This window comes from Emydura macquarii, unplaced genomic scaffold, assembly GCF_026122565.2.
Source record: "Emydura macquarii macquarii isolate MOO-44397 ecotype Brisbane River unplaced genomic scaffold, CSIRO-AGI_Emac_v2 contig_2636, whole genome shotgun sequence".
Classification (NCBI taxonomy): domain Eukaryota; kingdom Metazoa; phylum Chordata; order Testudines; family Chelidae; genus Emydura; species Emydura macquarii.
In genome coordinates this window covers 37,693,427-37,706,941 of record NW_027132773.1, presented here as the reverse complement: position 1 = coordinate 37,706,941, position 13,515 = coordinate 37,693,427, and the positions used below count along the sequence as shown (strand labels likewise).

At 39.9% G+C, this 13,515-nt stretch overlaps 1 protein-coding gene across 4 annotated transcripts in view; it reads right to left on the bottom strand.

Moving 5' to 3' along the window:
* Window positions 1–13,515, bottom strand: part of SRPK2 (SRSF protein kinase 2) — a 268,546-nt gene that overhangs the window by 92,504 nt on the left and 162,527 nt on the right. For all 4 annotated transcript variants that reach the window (XM_067564493.1, XM_067564496.1, XM_067564494.1 and 1 more), the window contains one exon: window positions 11,870–12,021. In XM_067564493.1, coding sequence (XP_067420594.1) covers window positions 11,870–12,021 — 152 coding nt within the window. The remainder of the gene's footprint in view (window positions 1–11,869; window positions 12,022–13,515) is intronic.

The window sequence follows — 13,515 nt, the reverse complement described above, 5'->3', positions numbered from 1 at the left end:
TGGAACTTGGAGTACAGGGTGGGCCCAGGTTCCCCTACCTGCCCAACTGGGAAATGGCTACAGTGGAGTAGTGAACTGGAAGATTGCCTGGGTCACTGTGGGAGTGACAGAGATTTTGAAGGACTATATCCCGAACGGGGGATCGCTGAGTGACCTGGCCAGAGGGCCAAGTCACAAAGAGGACACTGTGGTTCCTGGAGTGAGAGAGGGGCTGCAGACCAGAGAGAGATGCTGGAGTGACAGCGTGTGACTGCAGAAAGGGCCATCAATCTTGTGAACTAATCCCCAGAGTGGCCAAGAAGAGGTGTCAGCCTAGCGATGAGTGGAGCACCCCATGACAGTTTTTTGAAATATTTTAATGAAAATTAATGAAATTGTGTACTTTTGCGTGGAGAAGCACCAGTATTTGTAAATATTCAGTATATAAGTAGTACTGCTCAGATCATGACAATAACTCTGTTGTGCTTTTCAGTTCACCACAGAAAATAATGATGTTTCTGATACAATCGCTGAACACACAAGGGAGAGAGAGAGAGGAAAAAAAATCAGAGAGATCATTATTCCTTAATGTCTCTTGAATGTATTAGTAACTGTAGCTGATGAATTCCACGTTTGTGTAGAGAATTATCCCCTTTGTGAACTGAATGAATGAGAGACATCTCTGGAGGAGAAACTAGATAATCAGAGAGGCAAAGTATTCCAGCTGATGATAGTCTCTTGAGAGTAATCTCCAAATATTTAAGGTTTTTCAGAAACAGGAGAATAATAGCTTCATGGTTCATATATGCCTTCACAAATCAGGTAGTTGGAATTTTGAGATTTAATTACATTTCTAGACAAGTGGATGTTTAAAACAGGCCTGATGTAAAACTCACTGAAGTCAAGTGGACTCTTTCCACCGACTTCTATGGGCTTTAAACCAAGTCTTCAGGGAACAGCAACTGATCTAATTAAATCCATTTCTCGCTCACAAAAGAAGTTGCCTACTTTCATGATATTACATCAACTAATGATCATCACCTCATAGAAATATGTAAGAGGTCTAACTTAACTATACTTCTTTGTCTACTTCTTTAATTTCCAACAGTAGATACTTTTGGAAATGTTTTTTCAGCTCCACTTCTAGACTGATTGCCTAGGAGTACAAAAGGCTCATCAGGTTGTTAACAGCACTTTTTCACTTTAGTTTGCTAGTTCAAATCAATCCTAGCCTTGAGACTGAGAAAATCATTACCACCTGAGAGATGTTTGCTGGTCAACGTGAAATGAATAAGGATACGATTTGGTCAGGGAGATCATGGATTCCGTGACTTTCAGGGACCTTCGTGACTTCTAGGGCTGCCACTGAACAGCTGATCGATTGGCCAACCCCGTGGACTGCCGCTAAACACCTGATCAGCCGGACAACCAAGTCACGGAATAGTGGGGCTGGAACAGCTGCAAGCCCTGGCAGCTCTGTTTTCCCCCTTCTCCAGGGTATTTTTAGTAACAGTCAAGGACAAGTCATGGCGTCTGTGAATTTTTGTTTATTGCCCGCAACCTGTCCCTGACTTTTACTAAAAATACCCGTGGCAGAATCTTAATCTTAGAAATGAACTAGAGACCCAAGTCCAGTTCTAAGTAGATTAATTAACAATAAAATCAATTAGGCACTAACTACACACATTTGTTGGCACAGTTAATAGAGGTTCAAGTGTTTAAAGTATATGGAAGTCGAATTAGCTGCTGAGTCCTCAAACGGCCCCACCTTGGGATTTCAGATCAGTGTTTACATATTGACAAAGTATGGTAACGCTTCACTTAAAACTTACTTGGGAGCCTCAGATGGTTTTGAGGACGGAGTTAAGAGAAGAGACACACTAGTGGGATATGGTAAGTTCCAATTTTTACATTCCTCCCCCTTAATATAAGGTATGCTAAGATTAACAGAAACAGAAAAGGTAGCAAAAGGTGAATATGTGATGCTTACAGACTAGGTCATGTCAGAGTGCATTCAGGTCAATTCAGTTGCGTGTTAGTATAGATCAAAGCGATTAGTATTTTGAGTGTTTAATCTTCATAAAACTAAACGGATGTTACATGCATTTTTTCATTTATTTGTGTCTGTTATAATGTAATAGCAAACATTTATATTATGTATACTCCTGTAACTAAATAACTCCTCAGACATGACAGAAGCTTTGGGAAATGCTAAGAACTTTATCAGAATAGGTGCTAATTCCAAAGCAAATGGCCATTGTGGTGATGACCTGAGGTCAAAGTGCATTCCTCAGTTGTCGTCATCAAAGGAAAAGCCTATGTGGGTAAAGACACTGTCAGCTTATCTTCTGATAGAAGATATAAGAATGCATTCAAAGAAAGATCCTTCATCTCTTAACTGTTTAAATGCTTACAGAGAACTGTGCCAGATGCAAAGTGGAGATTCCCAGAGACAACTGAGTACCCTGAAAGACTTTCAGAAAACTGGTAATTTATTACATTACTGCCACCATTTGGAGTTACAAACTGTGATTCACCTGTACATATATTTTACCCACTTTAACCTCTCAAATAATTCTCATTCTAGTTTTTTTAGCTAATAAACCGTTTAGTCAGTTTATTACAGAATTGGCTGCTAGCATTGTCTTTGGTGTAAGATCCAGAGTACTAATTGATCTGGGGTAAGTGACTGGTCTTTTGGGACTGGGAGAAACCTGATGTGGTATGATTTTTGGTTTAAGGGACCATTACCACAAAGTCCAGTTTGTCTGGGTGGCAAGATAGCCTGGCGAGTCTAAGTGGATTGTCTATAACTCCCTGGTAAGGCTGGTATAGTGATCCAGGTGTTCAAATTTGTTACTGGCTGGGTGAAATCTAATTATAGAATATACCACCAGTATGGGTTTCTGCCCTTGTCTTCTGACAGTCAGCCCTGAGGTAGCCATTCACAGTTGTGAGCCACTCCAGACAGGGTGACAGAATACATACACTCAGACTAATAAAATTACAAAAAATGTAGGAATCAATATAAGAAAAAGCAAGTTTTGAGGTTCTTCAGCAGAATTACTTACTCCATCCTGGGTTCCCCATGCAGAGACATATCTTTCTCAATCTCCAAACACAGATTGAGTGGAGAATGAAAGAGAAATGTATTTTTATGTATTCTTACACAAAAGGTGATGTTCCCTACAATTCAGTCCCAACACACTAAAAGAAAAGATACTTGTAACTAATATTTCAAAGATATTGATGTGACTGATCCACACTGCAAGAGTGCTGACCCTGAGTCCTGGGGTGCTCGAGATGAGCCTCCCAACCTAACTTGGACGAAATTAGGGAAACTGAAGATTCAAGGGTGACAAAGGGAATGCCCACAACCACCAATCAGGGATCACTCCATCATTCGAGGCAAGTGAGAACCAGGTCAGGAACTGTATGCACTGAGTCCAAGTGGTGACAGCCGGTGAGTACACCAAGGCCACCAAGCTCAAAGGTGCCTAAGGCATAGTCTTGCATGCCATACCACGTAAGTGCATGTGGCCATATTACCTAATAGTTTGAGACAAAAAGGGGCTGTCGTAATGGGTTGGGTCTTGACTTTGGATATCAGAGCCAACATTGTCTGGAACCGAGACTCTGGGAGGAAGACTCTGGCCTGGGGTAGAATCGAGCACTGCCCCCGATAAACTCTATCCTCTGGACGGGATCAAGAATTGACTTTTGCTCATTTATCAATAAGCCCAGGGCACAGAAGGTAATTTGGACCAGGCTAATGCTGGCTTTCACCTGAAACTCTGACCGGCCCTTGATCAGCCCGTCATCAAGGAAAGGGCAGAGTCGAACGCTTCATGTTATGTGGAAAGCCACCACCACCGCCATGCATTTTGTGAAAACCAACAGGCCAAAAGAAAGGATGGTGAACTGGTAGTGTGTCTGGTTTATGATAAACCTCAGGAACCTTCTATGACCCCAGAAAACGAAGATGTGGAAATAGGCATCTTTCAAGTCAAGGGCAGTATACCAGTCCTCTGGATCCATGGAGACCATGCGGAACCTCAGCTTCTTGAGATAACTGTTGAGGCAATGTAGGTTTAGGAAGGGTCAGAGAACCCCTTTGGCCTTCGGGATTAGAAAATAGTGGGAGTAAAACCCTTTCCTTCTCAAGTTCTGAGGTACCTCCTCCACAGCCCATATCTTCAGAAGGGCTTCCACCTCCTGGACTAGAAGTTGTTCATGAGAAGGGCCCCTGAAGAGGGATGGGGATGCAGGATGGGAGGGTGGGGTAGAAGAAAACTGAAGGGTGTAACCTTCCTCCACCATGCTCATTGCCCAACAGTCCGAGATGATGAGGGACCATTCTGGGCTAACGTAGGAGAGTCAGTGTGAAAACAAACAAACAAACAAAAAAAAGGGGGGAGGGGGCCAGGACCGGCATGGGAACTGATATAACACCCTCAGGTGCCCCTTCAGAAGTTCTGCTTGGGGCCTCCTGGAAATCTATGTGAACCTGGTAGCGAGGCTGAGGTAGATGGGGGCAGTTACCTACACTTGTAACTCTTGCTCCATTTTTTATACAGGTCCTGGCAAGGTGGTGGAGCCAAGAAGCAGGTCAGCTGTTGAGGTCTGAAATGCTTCCTCAAAGGTGCTGGGAGTAGAGGCCCAGGGATCAGAAGGTAGCCTTGGAATCTTAAATGGAGTTTTAAGTTCATCTGCTCAGAGGGAGATTCCTTCAAATGGAAGATCATGAATGGATTAGTGAACCTCCAGTGTCAGCCCCGAGGATGGAGCCAGGAGCACCTCTGCATGACCATGGGCGATGCCACTGTTCCAGCTGTGGTGTCAAATGCATCTAGAGAAGCCAGTAAGCAGGCCCTAGCTATTGTCTTCCCTTCCCTTTGAGAAGAGAATTCCTGCCTGGACTCCTGGGGCAACAAGTCCTGAAACTTTGTCATGGAGTCCCAGACATTATCGCCATACCTCCCAAGCAAGGCCTGATTGTTGGAGATGCGAAGCTGTAACCCACCAGTAGAATAAATCTTTCTACCAAAGAGGTTTAGTTTTTTTGAGTCCTTTTGCTTGGGGGTTGAACCTTGCAGTCCTTGCCTCTCTCTTTCATTGGCCACTGTGACCAAAAGGGACCCAGGAGGAGGCTGAGTATATAGGTATTCATATCCCTTGACAGGAACATGGTACTTTTTCTCTGCGTTTTTTGAGGTGGGAGGCAGAGAGGATAGGGTCTGTCATAAGGACCTGACCAGACCCATAATGGCCTTGTTGAGGGATAGAGCCACTTTGGTGGGGCCACCGTGACCAAAATGTCAATGAGGCTGTATGAGGACTCTTTAAGAGCCTCTATGTCTAACCCCAGCTTAGAAACCACCCTTTTCAATAGCTCCTGGTGAGCTCTAAAATTGTCCTGTGGCACTGATCCACTCAGTCCCAAGACAAGTTCATCCGGGGAGGAGGAAGAAGAGGCCTATACCAGTTGGGGACTTTCCGTCTCCTCTTCTGCACTGACCACATCACACAGGCCTAAGTGTTGATACCAGGCTCAAATGAAACGTCCTTTGTAAGTTTTATTCTTATAAGAAAACACTTATTTTCCCAGTAGATATAGTTAAAACTAATTCCCCAATAAGAAAATTGAAAGAGTCCCAATGACTTCAGTAGGAGTTGGATAAAGCTCTAAGGATATTAGATATGTATTGGAACTGCTCTATTTGTTACACAGATGAATATTTAGAATGAGCTTTTTCTTTTTATATAATTTATTTATGCCCAAATTGGTTTAAGCACATTCTCTTTTCCATTTATTCTCCCTCTTCCTTTTTTAACATTAATAAAGAATTTATTCCCATCATGGTGAATGGTGAATAACATGAATGTTAGATTATATTTTCCACTTCTTGCAATACTACTTTAACTTAGTCAGAGTAGGTTCTTAACTGTTAGGAACTGCATTAGCACAGACTCAAGTGTTGTATAATGTGCATATTGACATGGCTGCATTGTCATGAGATGCTATTAAAATGCTTTTTATTATAACATAAAAATCAATAAAATCCTAGCTAAAAATATGAGGTTACCTCAAAAAGAATGCTAATAACAGGGAAGAGAAACAACAAAAATGAGGATGCTATCAGAGACAGCATGTGAAAAGATACATGTATTTTACAGCCAAAAGTTAAAATTTGCACACTCATATCCCACTGTGAAGAGATAATGAGACAAATGAGGTCTTCTAGATGTTTACAGTTATCAGGCTATACCATTATGAAGTAAGTATATTTGTGGGAGTCAGATATCCTTGAAAAGCATTTTAAGTACAGTAAATTTAAGGTAAGTATATTTATAGTTTTTTTTTAATACAAATGCTAGAAGTCTAAATCCTAAAATGGGTGAACATGAATGCCTAGTATTAAATGAAGATATTGAATATATTAGGCATTACAGAAATTCAGTGGAACAATTATAATCAAAGGGACAGGATAATACCAGGGTACAAATTATATAGGAATGACAGAATAGGTCAGGCTGGTGAGGGAGTGGCATAGTACGTAAAAGCAAGCATAGAGTCAAATTTGGTATAAATCTTAAATGAATCAAACTATACCAAAGAATCTCTATGGATAGAAATTCCATGCTTGAATAGTAGGAGTATAGCAGTAGGAATATACTACTGACCACCTGACCAGGATGGTGACGGTGCTTATGAAATGCTCAGAAAGATTAGAGAGGCTACAAAAACAGAAAACTTAATAATGAGGGATTTCAACTATTCCCATATTGACTGGGTACGTATCACCTCAGAATTGGATGCAGAGATAAAATTTCTAGTAATGAATGCTTCATGGACCAGTTAGTCCTGGAACCCACAAAGGGCAATTCTTGATAAAGTCCTGAGTGGTGCACAGGATCTGGTCCAAGAAGTTAACATAACTTAACTGCTCAGTAATAGTGACCCTAATGTAATTCAATTTAACATCCCTGTAGGGGGAAATACCACAGAAGCTCAACATAATAGCATTTAACTTAAAAAAGGGGAACTACACAAAAATGAGGATGCTAGTTAAACAAAAATTAAGAAAACAGTCACAAGAGTGAAATGCCTGCAATGTGCATGGAAAAATTTCCACACACCATAATAGAAGCTCAAACTAAATTATACCCCAGATAAACAAAAAACAGCAAAACAACTAAAAAAGTGCCACCATGTCTAAACAACAGAGTAAAAGAGGTGGTTAGAGACAAAAAGACCTCCTTCAAAAACTGGAAGTTGAATCCTACTGAGGAAAACAGAAAGGAGCATAATCTATGGAAAGTCAAGTGTAAAAATATAATTAGGCAGGCTAAAAACAAATGTGAAGAGCAACTAGCAAGAGAGACAAAAACTAAACAGCAAAAAAAAAAACAGTAAATACATCAGAAGCAGGAAGCCTGCCAAACAATCAGTGGGACCACTAGATGACCTAGGTGCAAAAGGTCCACTCAAGGAAGACAAGGCTGTTGCGGAGAAACTAAAATAATTCCTTGCATCGGTCTTCACTGCAGAGGATGTGCAAGAGATTCCCAAACCTGAGCCATTCTTTTTATGTGACAAATCTGAGGAACTGAGGTCCCAAATTGAGGCGTCAACAGAGGAGGCTTTGGAATAAATTGGTAAAATTAAAGAGTTATAAGTCCCCAGGACCAGATGGAATTCACCTAAGAGTTCTAATATGAAATTGCAGAGCTACTAACTGAGGTATGTAACCTATAGTTTAAATCAACTTCTGTAGACTCATAGACTTAAAGGTCAGAAGGGACCATTATGATCATCTAGTCTGACCTCCTACACAATGCAGGCCACAGAATCTTACCTACCCAGTCCTGTAAAGACCCCTAAACTATGACTGAGTTATTGAAGTCCTCAAATAATGATTTAAAGAGTTCAAGGCACAGAGAATCCACCAACAAATGACTCGTACCCCATGCTGCAGAGGAAGGCGGAAAAATCCCAGGGGCCTATGCCAGTCTGCCCTGGGGGAAAATTCCTTCCTGACCCCAAATATGGTGATCAACTAAACCCTGAGCATCTGGGCAAAACACACCAGCCAGACAGACGTAGAGAATTCTCTGTAGTAACATCTAACATCCTATCTAACATCCCATCACAGGCCACTTAGTATATTTACTGCTAGTAGTCAAAGATCAGTTAATTGTCAAATTAGGCTGTCCCATCATATCATCCCCTCCATAAACCTATCAAGCTCAGTCTTGAAGTCAGTTAGCTTTTTTGCCCCTAATACTCCCCTGTTTCAGAACTTCAGTCCTTTGATGGTTAGAAACCTTCATCTAATTTCAAATCTAAACTTCCTGATGGTCAGTTTTTATCCATTAGTTCTTGTGTCCATATTGGTGCTGAACTTAAATAATTCCTCCTCCTCCCCTGTATTTATCCCTCTGATGTATTTATAGAGAGCAATCATATCTCCCCTCAGCCTTCTTCTCGTTAGACTAAACAAGCCAAGCTCTTTGAGTCTGTACCAGATGACTGGAGGATAGTTAATGTAACACTAGTTTTAAAAAATGATTCCAGAGGCAATCCTGGCAATTATAGGCAGGTAAGCCTAACTTTAGTACCAGGTAAATTGGCTGAAGATACATGAACACAACATGTTGGGGAAGAGACAACACGGATTTTGTAAAGTGAAATCATGCCTCACCAATCTACTACCATTCTTTGAGGGAGTCAGAAAGTATGTGGACAAGGGTGATCCAGTGTATATAGTGTACTTGGACTTTCAATAAGCCTTTTACAAACTCCCCTCACCAAGAGCTTTTAAGCAAAGAAAGCAATAATGGGATAAGAGGGAAGGTCCTCTCATAGCTCAGTAACTGGTTAAAAAATAGGGAAAAAAGGTAGGAATAAATGGTCAGTTTTTACAGTGGAGAGAGGTATATGTAGAAAGGTCCTCAAGGATCTCTACTGGAACAAGTGCTGATCAACATATTCATGAATGATTTAGAAAAAGGGATAAATAGTGAGGCAGCAAAGTTTGCAGATGATACAAAATTACTCCAGATAGTTAAGTCCAGAGCTTTCTGAGAAGAGTTACAAGGGGATCTCACAAAAATGGCTGACTTGGCAATAAAATGGCAGATGAAATTCAATGCTAATAAATACAAAGTAATGCATACTGGAAAACATAGTCTCAACTATACACACAAAATGATGGGGACTAAATTGGCTGTTACACTCAAGAAAGAGATCTTGGAGTCATTGCAGATAGTTCTCTGAAAACATCTGTTCAATGTGCAGCAACAGTCAAAACAGCTAACAGAAAATTAGGAACCATTAGGAAAGGGATAGATAACAAGACAGAAAATATCATAATGCCACTTTAAAAATCCATAGTATGCCCACACCTTGAATACTGAATATAGTACTGGTCACTCCATCTCAAAAAAGTTATATTAGAATTGAGAAAAGTACAGAGAAAGGCAACAAAAATTATTAGGGGTATGGAACAGCTACAGCTTCCATATGAGGAGTGATTACAAACACTGGGACTGTTCAGTCTACAAAAGAGATAACAAAGGGGGGATATGATAATGGTCTTTAAAATCATGACTGGGAAATCATATCTCACCAATCTATTACCATTCTTTGAGGGAGTCAGAAACCATGTGGTCATGGGTGAATGAATGGTATGGAGAAAGAGAATAAAAGGAACAGTTATTCACCCCTTTACATAAACACAAAAACCAGGGATCACCTAATTAAATAAATAGGCAGCAGGCTTAAAACAAACTTAAGGTAGTACTTCACACAATCCACATTCTATCTATGGAACTTGTTGCCAAGGGATGTTGTGAAGGCTAAAAGTATAACTGGGTTCAAAAAAGAATTAGATAAGTTCATGGAGGCTAGGTCCATCAATGGCTATTAGTCAAGATGGTCAGGGATGCAACCACATGTTCTGGGTGTCCCTAAATAGTCTGACTGCCAGAGACTGAGACTGGAAGACAGGGGATGGATCATGCATTTATTCCCCTGTTCTGTTCATTCCCTCTGAAGCATCTGGCACCAGCCACTGTCAGAAGATAGGATTCTGGGCTAGATAGACAAGGTCTGACCCAGCATGGCTATTTTTATATTCTTAAAGCCTATAACTGGATGGGCTGGCTTTACTGGCAACACAGTACATTTCCAGATGTATGATCAGATCAAGAATTGAACTTGGTCCTCTTTTGCTTGACTAGAAGAAGCTGAACAAACTGGCAAGGCACTCAGCCCTTAGAAGAAGGGTGTATGTATTCTGTTGTTTTGCAGCAGTCCTCCTGGCTGATTTGGAGATAGCAGTGAGTTTCATAGGGTACAGCCTCCACTTCTTTCTAAACAGGAATGATGGTCACCAAGACGTAGAGCATTAAGGTTTGAAGTGAAATGAAGTTGGTAAAAATGGTATCTTTGGAGATTAAAGGACCCCTCCTTCCCATCTCATGAAAAAACCTGGTATTTGGAATATTTTTGTAAGAGTAATTATCATGGCATTTAGTAAGTCACACGATAGCAGGGGATTTTTTTTTTTTAACATCACAAAGAATTTTACTATAAACCTGGTAAAATCAAAGCAAGATTGACAGCAACCAAAACACACCTTCAACAATTACAAGATTTTACTTCTGGTCTTATTCAAATTCAAAGAATATTTTTTAGAAATCATTTGGTGTATGGAATGATTTGACAAAATTATGAGCCTATGTGCTGTAACTTGCATAGCACTAAGAACAGGAGTTTTCACGAGGCAACAAATCTTTACTTTTGTATTGCTCCTGGTTCATATTAACATTATTTGTTCAGCATTTACTTGTCTTTCACTTGTTTTGACTACACAATGCAATCAATTTGGTTAACACAGTGAATAGCTATAGACTAGTTTCATGGAGGTTTATTTAAGTTTATCTGCATTCTCCACTAAAATAATCTTTTGTACTTTACCAGACTCCCAGTGATGTAGTGAGGGATTTAGAACAAAAATATATGGTGTCAAGACTCCCTGCTGAAGTTGGGGGCAATTAAACTAGCTGATGGGACCTAATCAGCCCATGCTTATCGTAAATCAGGTAGAAAAGCAGAATAAGAACAGCCTGAGTAAAGTTTCAATATAGTGCACAGGGACAGGATCAGAAGATCACCAGTGAGTGGATGAGAGTCACGGGATAGTGTAGATAAGTTAGAGGGAAGAATCAGAGATATACATTCTATTTTAAATATAAGTTCTTATATTGTCTCAGTCACCAAGGTATTTGAAAGCGTTCCAAAGTTAAAAAATTATGTGTCTAATGTTGGCCAAGAAAAGTTCTCTCTCTATTCCTTTGCCTGGGGAAAAGTAAAATAAATAAAAGTGATAAGCACTGCATAGATAGAAAATGGTGACTTCTGTGGCCTACACTTAAAAATTAGATCAACATAATTATGTCGGTCAGGTGTGTGAAAAAAACACACCCTGACCAACACAGTTATGCCAATCTAACCAATAGTGTAGATGAAGCTATGTCAACACACAGATGCGTCAATTGATTTATAGCTACTATCATTGTGGTAGTGTTCTGACACCAATGATGTAGGCTGCATCTATACTACAGGGTGATGCCAGCATAGCTACAGTGACATAGCAATGCTGGTATAGTCTCTGTAGTGTAGACATACACTTGGCTCCTGAAGGAGTAAATTCCATAATCTAGGACGAGCACTAAAAAACCCCTGTCTCTACCACACAAAACCACAAGCTTCACACTAAAAGAAGATAGTTCAAGTGGCTCCTGAGGACCAAAGCTGTCAAGGGTTATGTAGATGTTTACTACTTAATATTCAGCTTTTTATATAGTGCTTAATAACACAAACCTTTGCAATAATCTGCAGGGTCTTCTTGTTCCTCATCATCAGATCCTAGAATCTCCTCCTCTGGTTCTGGTGGTGCCGGCTCTGGCAGAGGCGGGGGTGGAGGTGGGGGTGGAGGTGGTGGTACAGATGGAGCTTTCTGTTGAGGCTCTGGCCTGAAAATAAAAAGAAAGTACATTTACTGAGAAGCTTAGTCAGGATGCTATTTGAGGGTTTAGCCACAAAATCCCTCTTTGGAATTTTAGTGAAATACATCTCATGTATTTTCTTACTGTTATTCTTTATATTACCTGGTAATGCCCAGGTATTTCCAAAAAGTAGGTAGGTGAAGATGGCAAAACTAGATATAGTTTGAACGTGAAAGTAGACCATTTCACTGAAACAGCTCATAAAAGGTTTATAGTATCAAATAGTTCCAGCTCCGGCGCATGGCACGCATGCACACCCACATAAGGAATCCACATAGGGACCACCACTCACAGAAGAACATTACAATTTCCTAACCAGTACATGAAATACTGCACATATGTTTTAGAATATGAAGTACGTGGAATCAAGAAAGAATATCCCTCAAAGATTACCAAGGTGGACAAGTTATATCAAGTCTCTCCTGTGACTGCAAATAAAGAAGTTTCAAGAACATATTGCAAGGGAGCAATCCTCCAATCACCACTAAAATAAATTTGATGTCTCAATAGGATTTTTTTTCATATCTAACTTCTGTCACTAATGTAGAAAGTCATCTTAATATGGAAGGAGCAAGTAGTAGTAAATAGGAAGAAAATATGAAGCTTCTTAGCTAGCCTTTGCTCAAGATACGCAATCCATGGAAAAACACAGATTTTTACTAAATATGTTTTTAAAAGTATGAATTGTTAAAGACATTGGGCATTTTGATAACTGTTCTGTTTTCTGAAGAACAGAAATAACCTACAAGTGAGATGTCTTCTTAATTTAGCTATTTAGAATATCTTTCATAAACAATAATTTGAACAATTACAATTAGTATCTTGAATCTTGTCAGATTTTCACATTCTAGTTGTCACCACCTATACACACAAGAAAAAAAGGACATTTAGGCATCTTATCTGCTAATGGTTCGGGGGGAGGGGTTTGGGTTTGTTTTGCGTTTCTGGGGGGTTTTTACTCTCAAATAGTTTGATGTTATGGCGTTTTTTGTATTCGTAGTTACACAAATATACAGAAAATATTATTTGCAGAAAAAAAGATCCGCAATATATCATATTACTATAGGAAAGGTTGACCTGAGCCTGCCATCACATCAGCAATAATTCTCTATGCTTATTTTCACATCTATTGTAAATCCCAGCTATCTGAAAGACCTCATTTCAATTATCAGTGTCTCTCCATTAAAACCACAACAGTTGAGGACTTGAAAATACATTGGCATAACATGTTAGCTTTTCAATTCTGGAAATCTAGATTCAAATACTCCCTTGATCATAACGAAAAATTCTTTAGGTGAATTTATCTCATTCCTACATATATCCATATCACAACACATACCCCTCCACATTTTTGTACAATATACAATCTGTTTGGGAAAATACAGCATTTGGAATAGCAAGGTACAGTTGGTCAGAAATACATTTCATTGGCAATACAGGGCAGATTGCACAGCAGCTGCA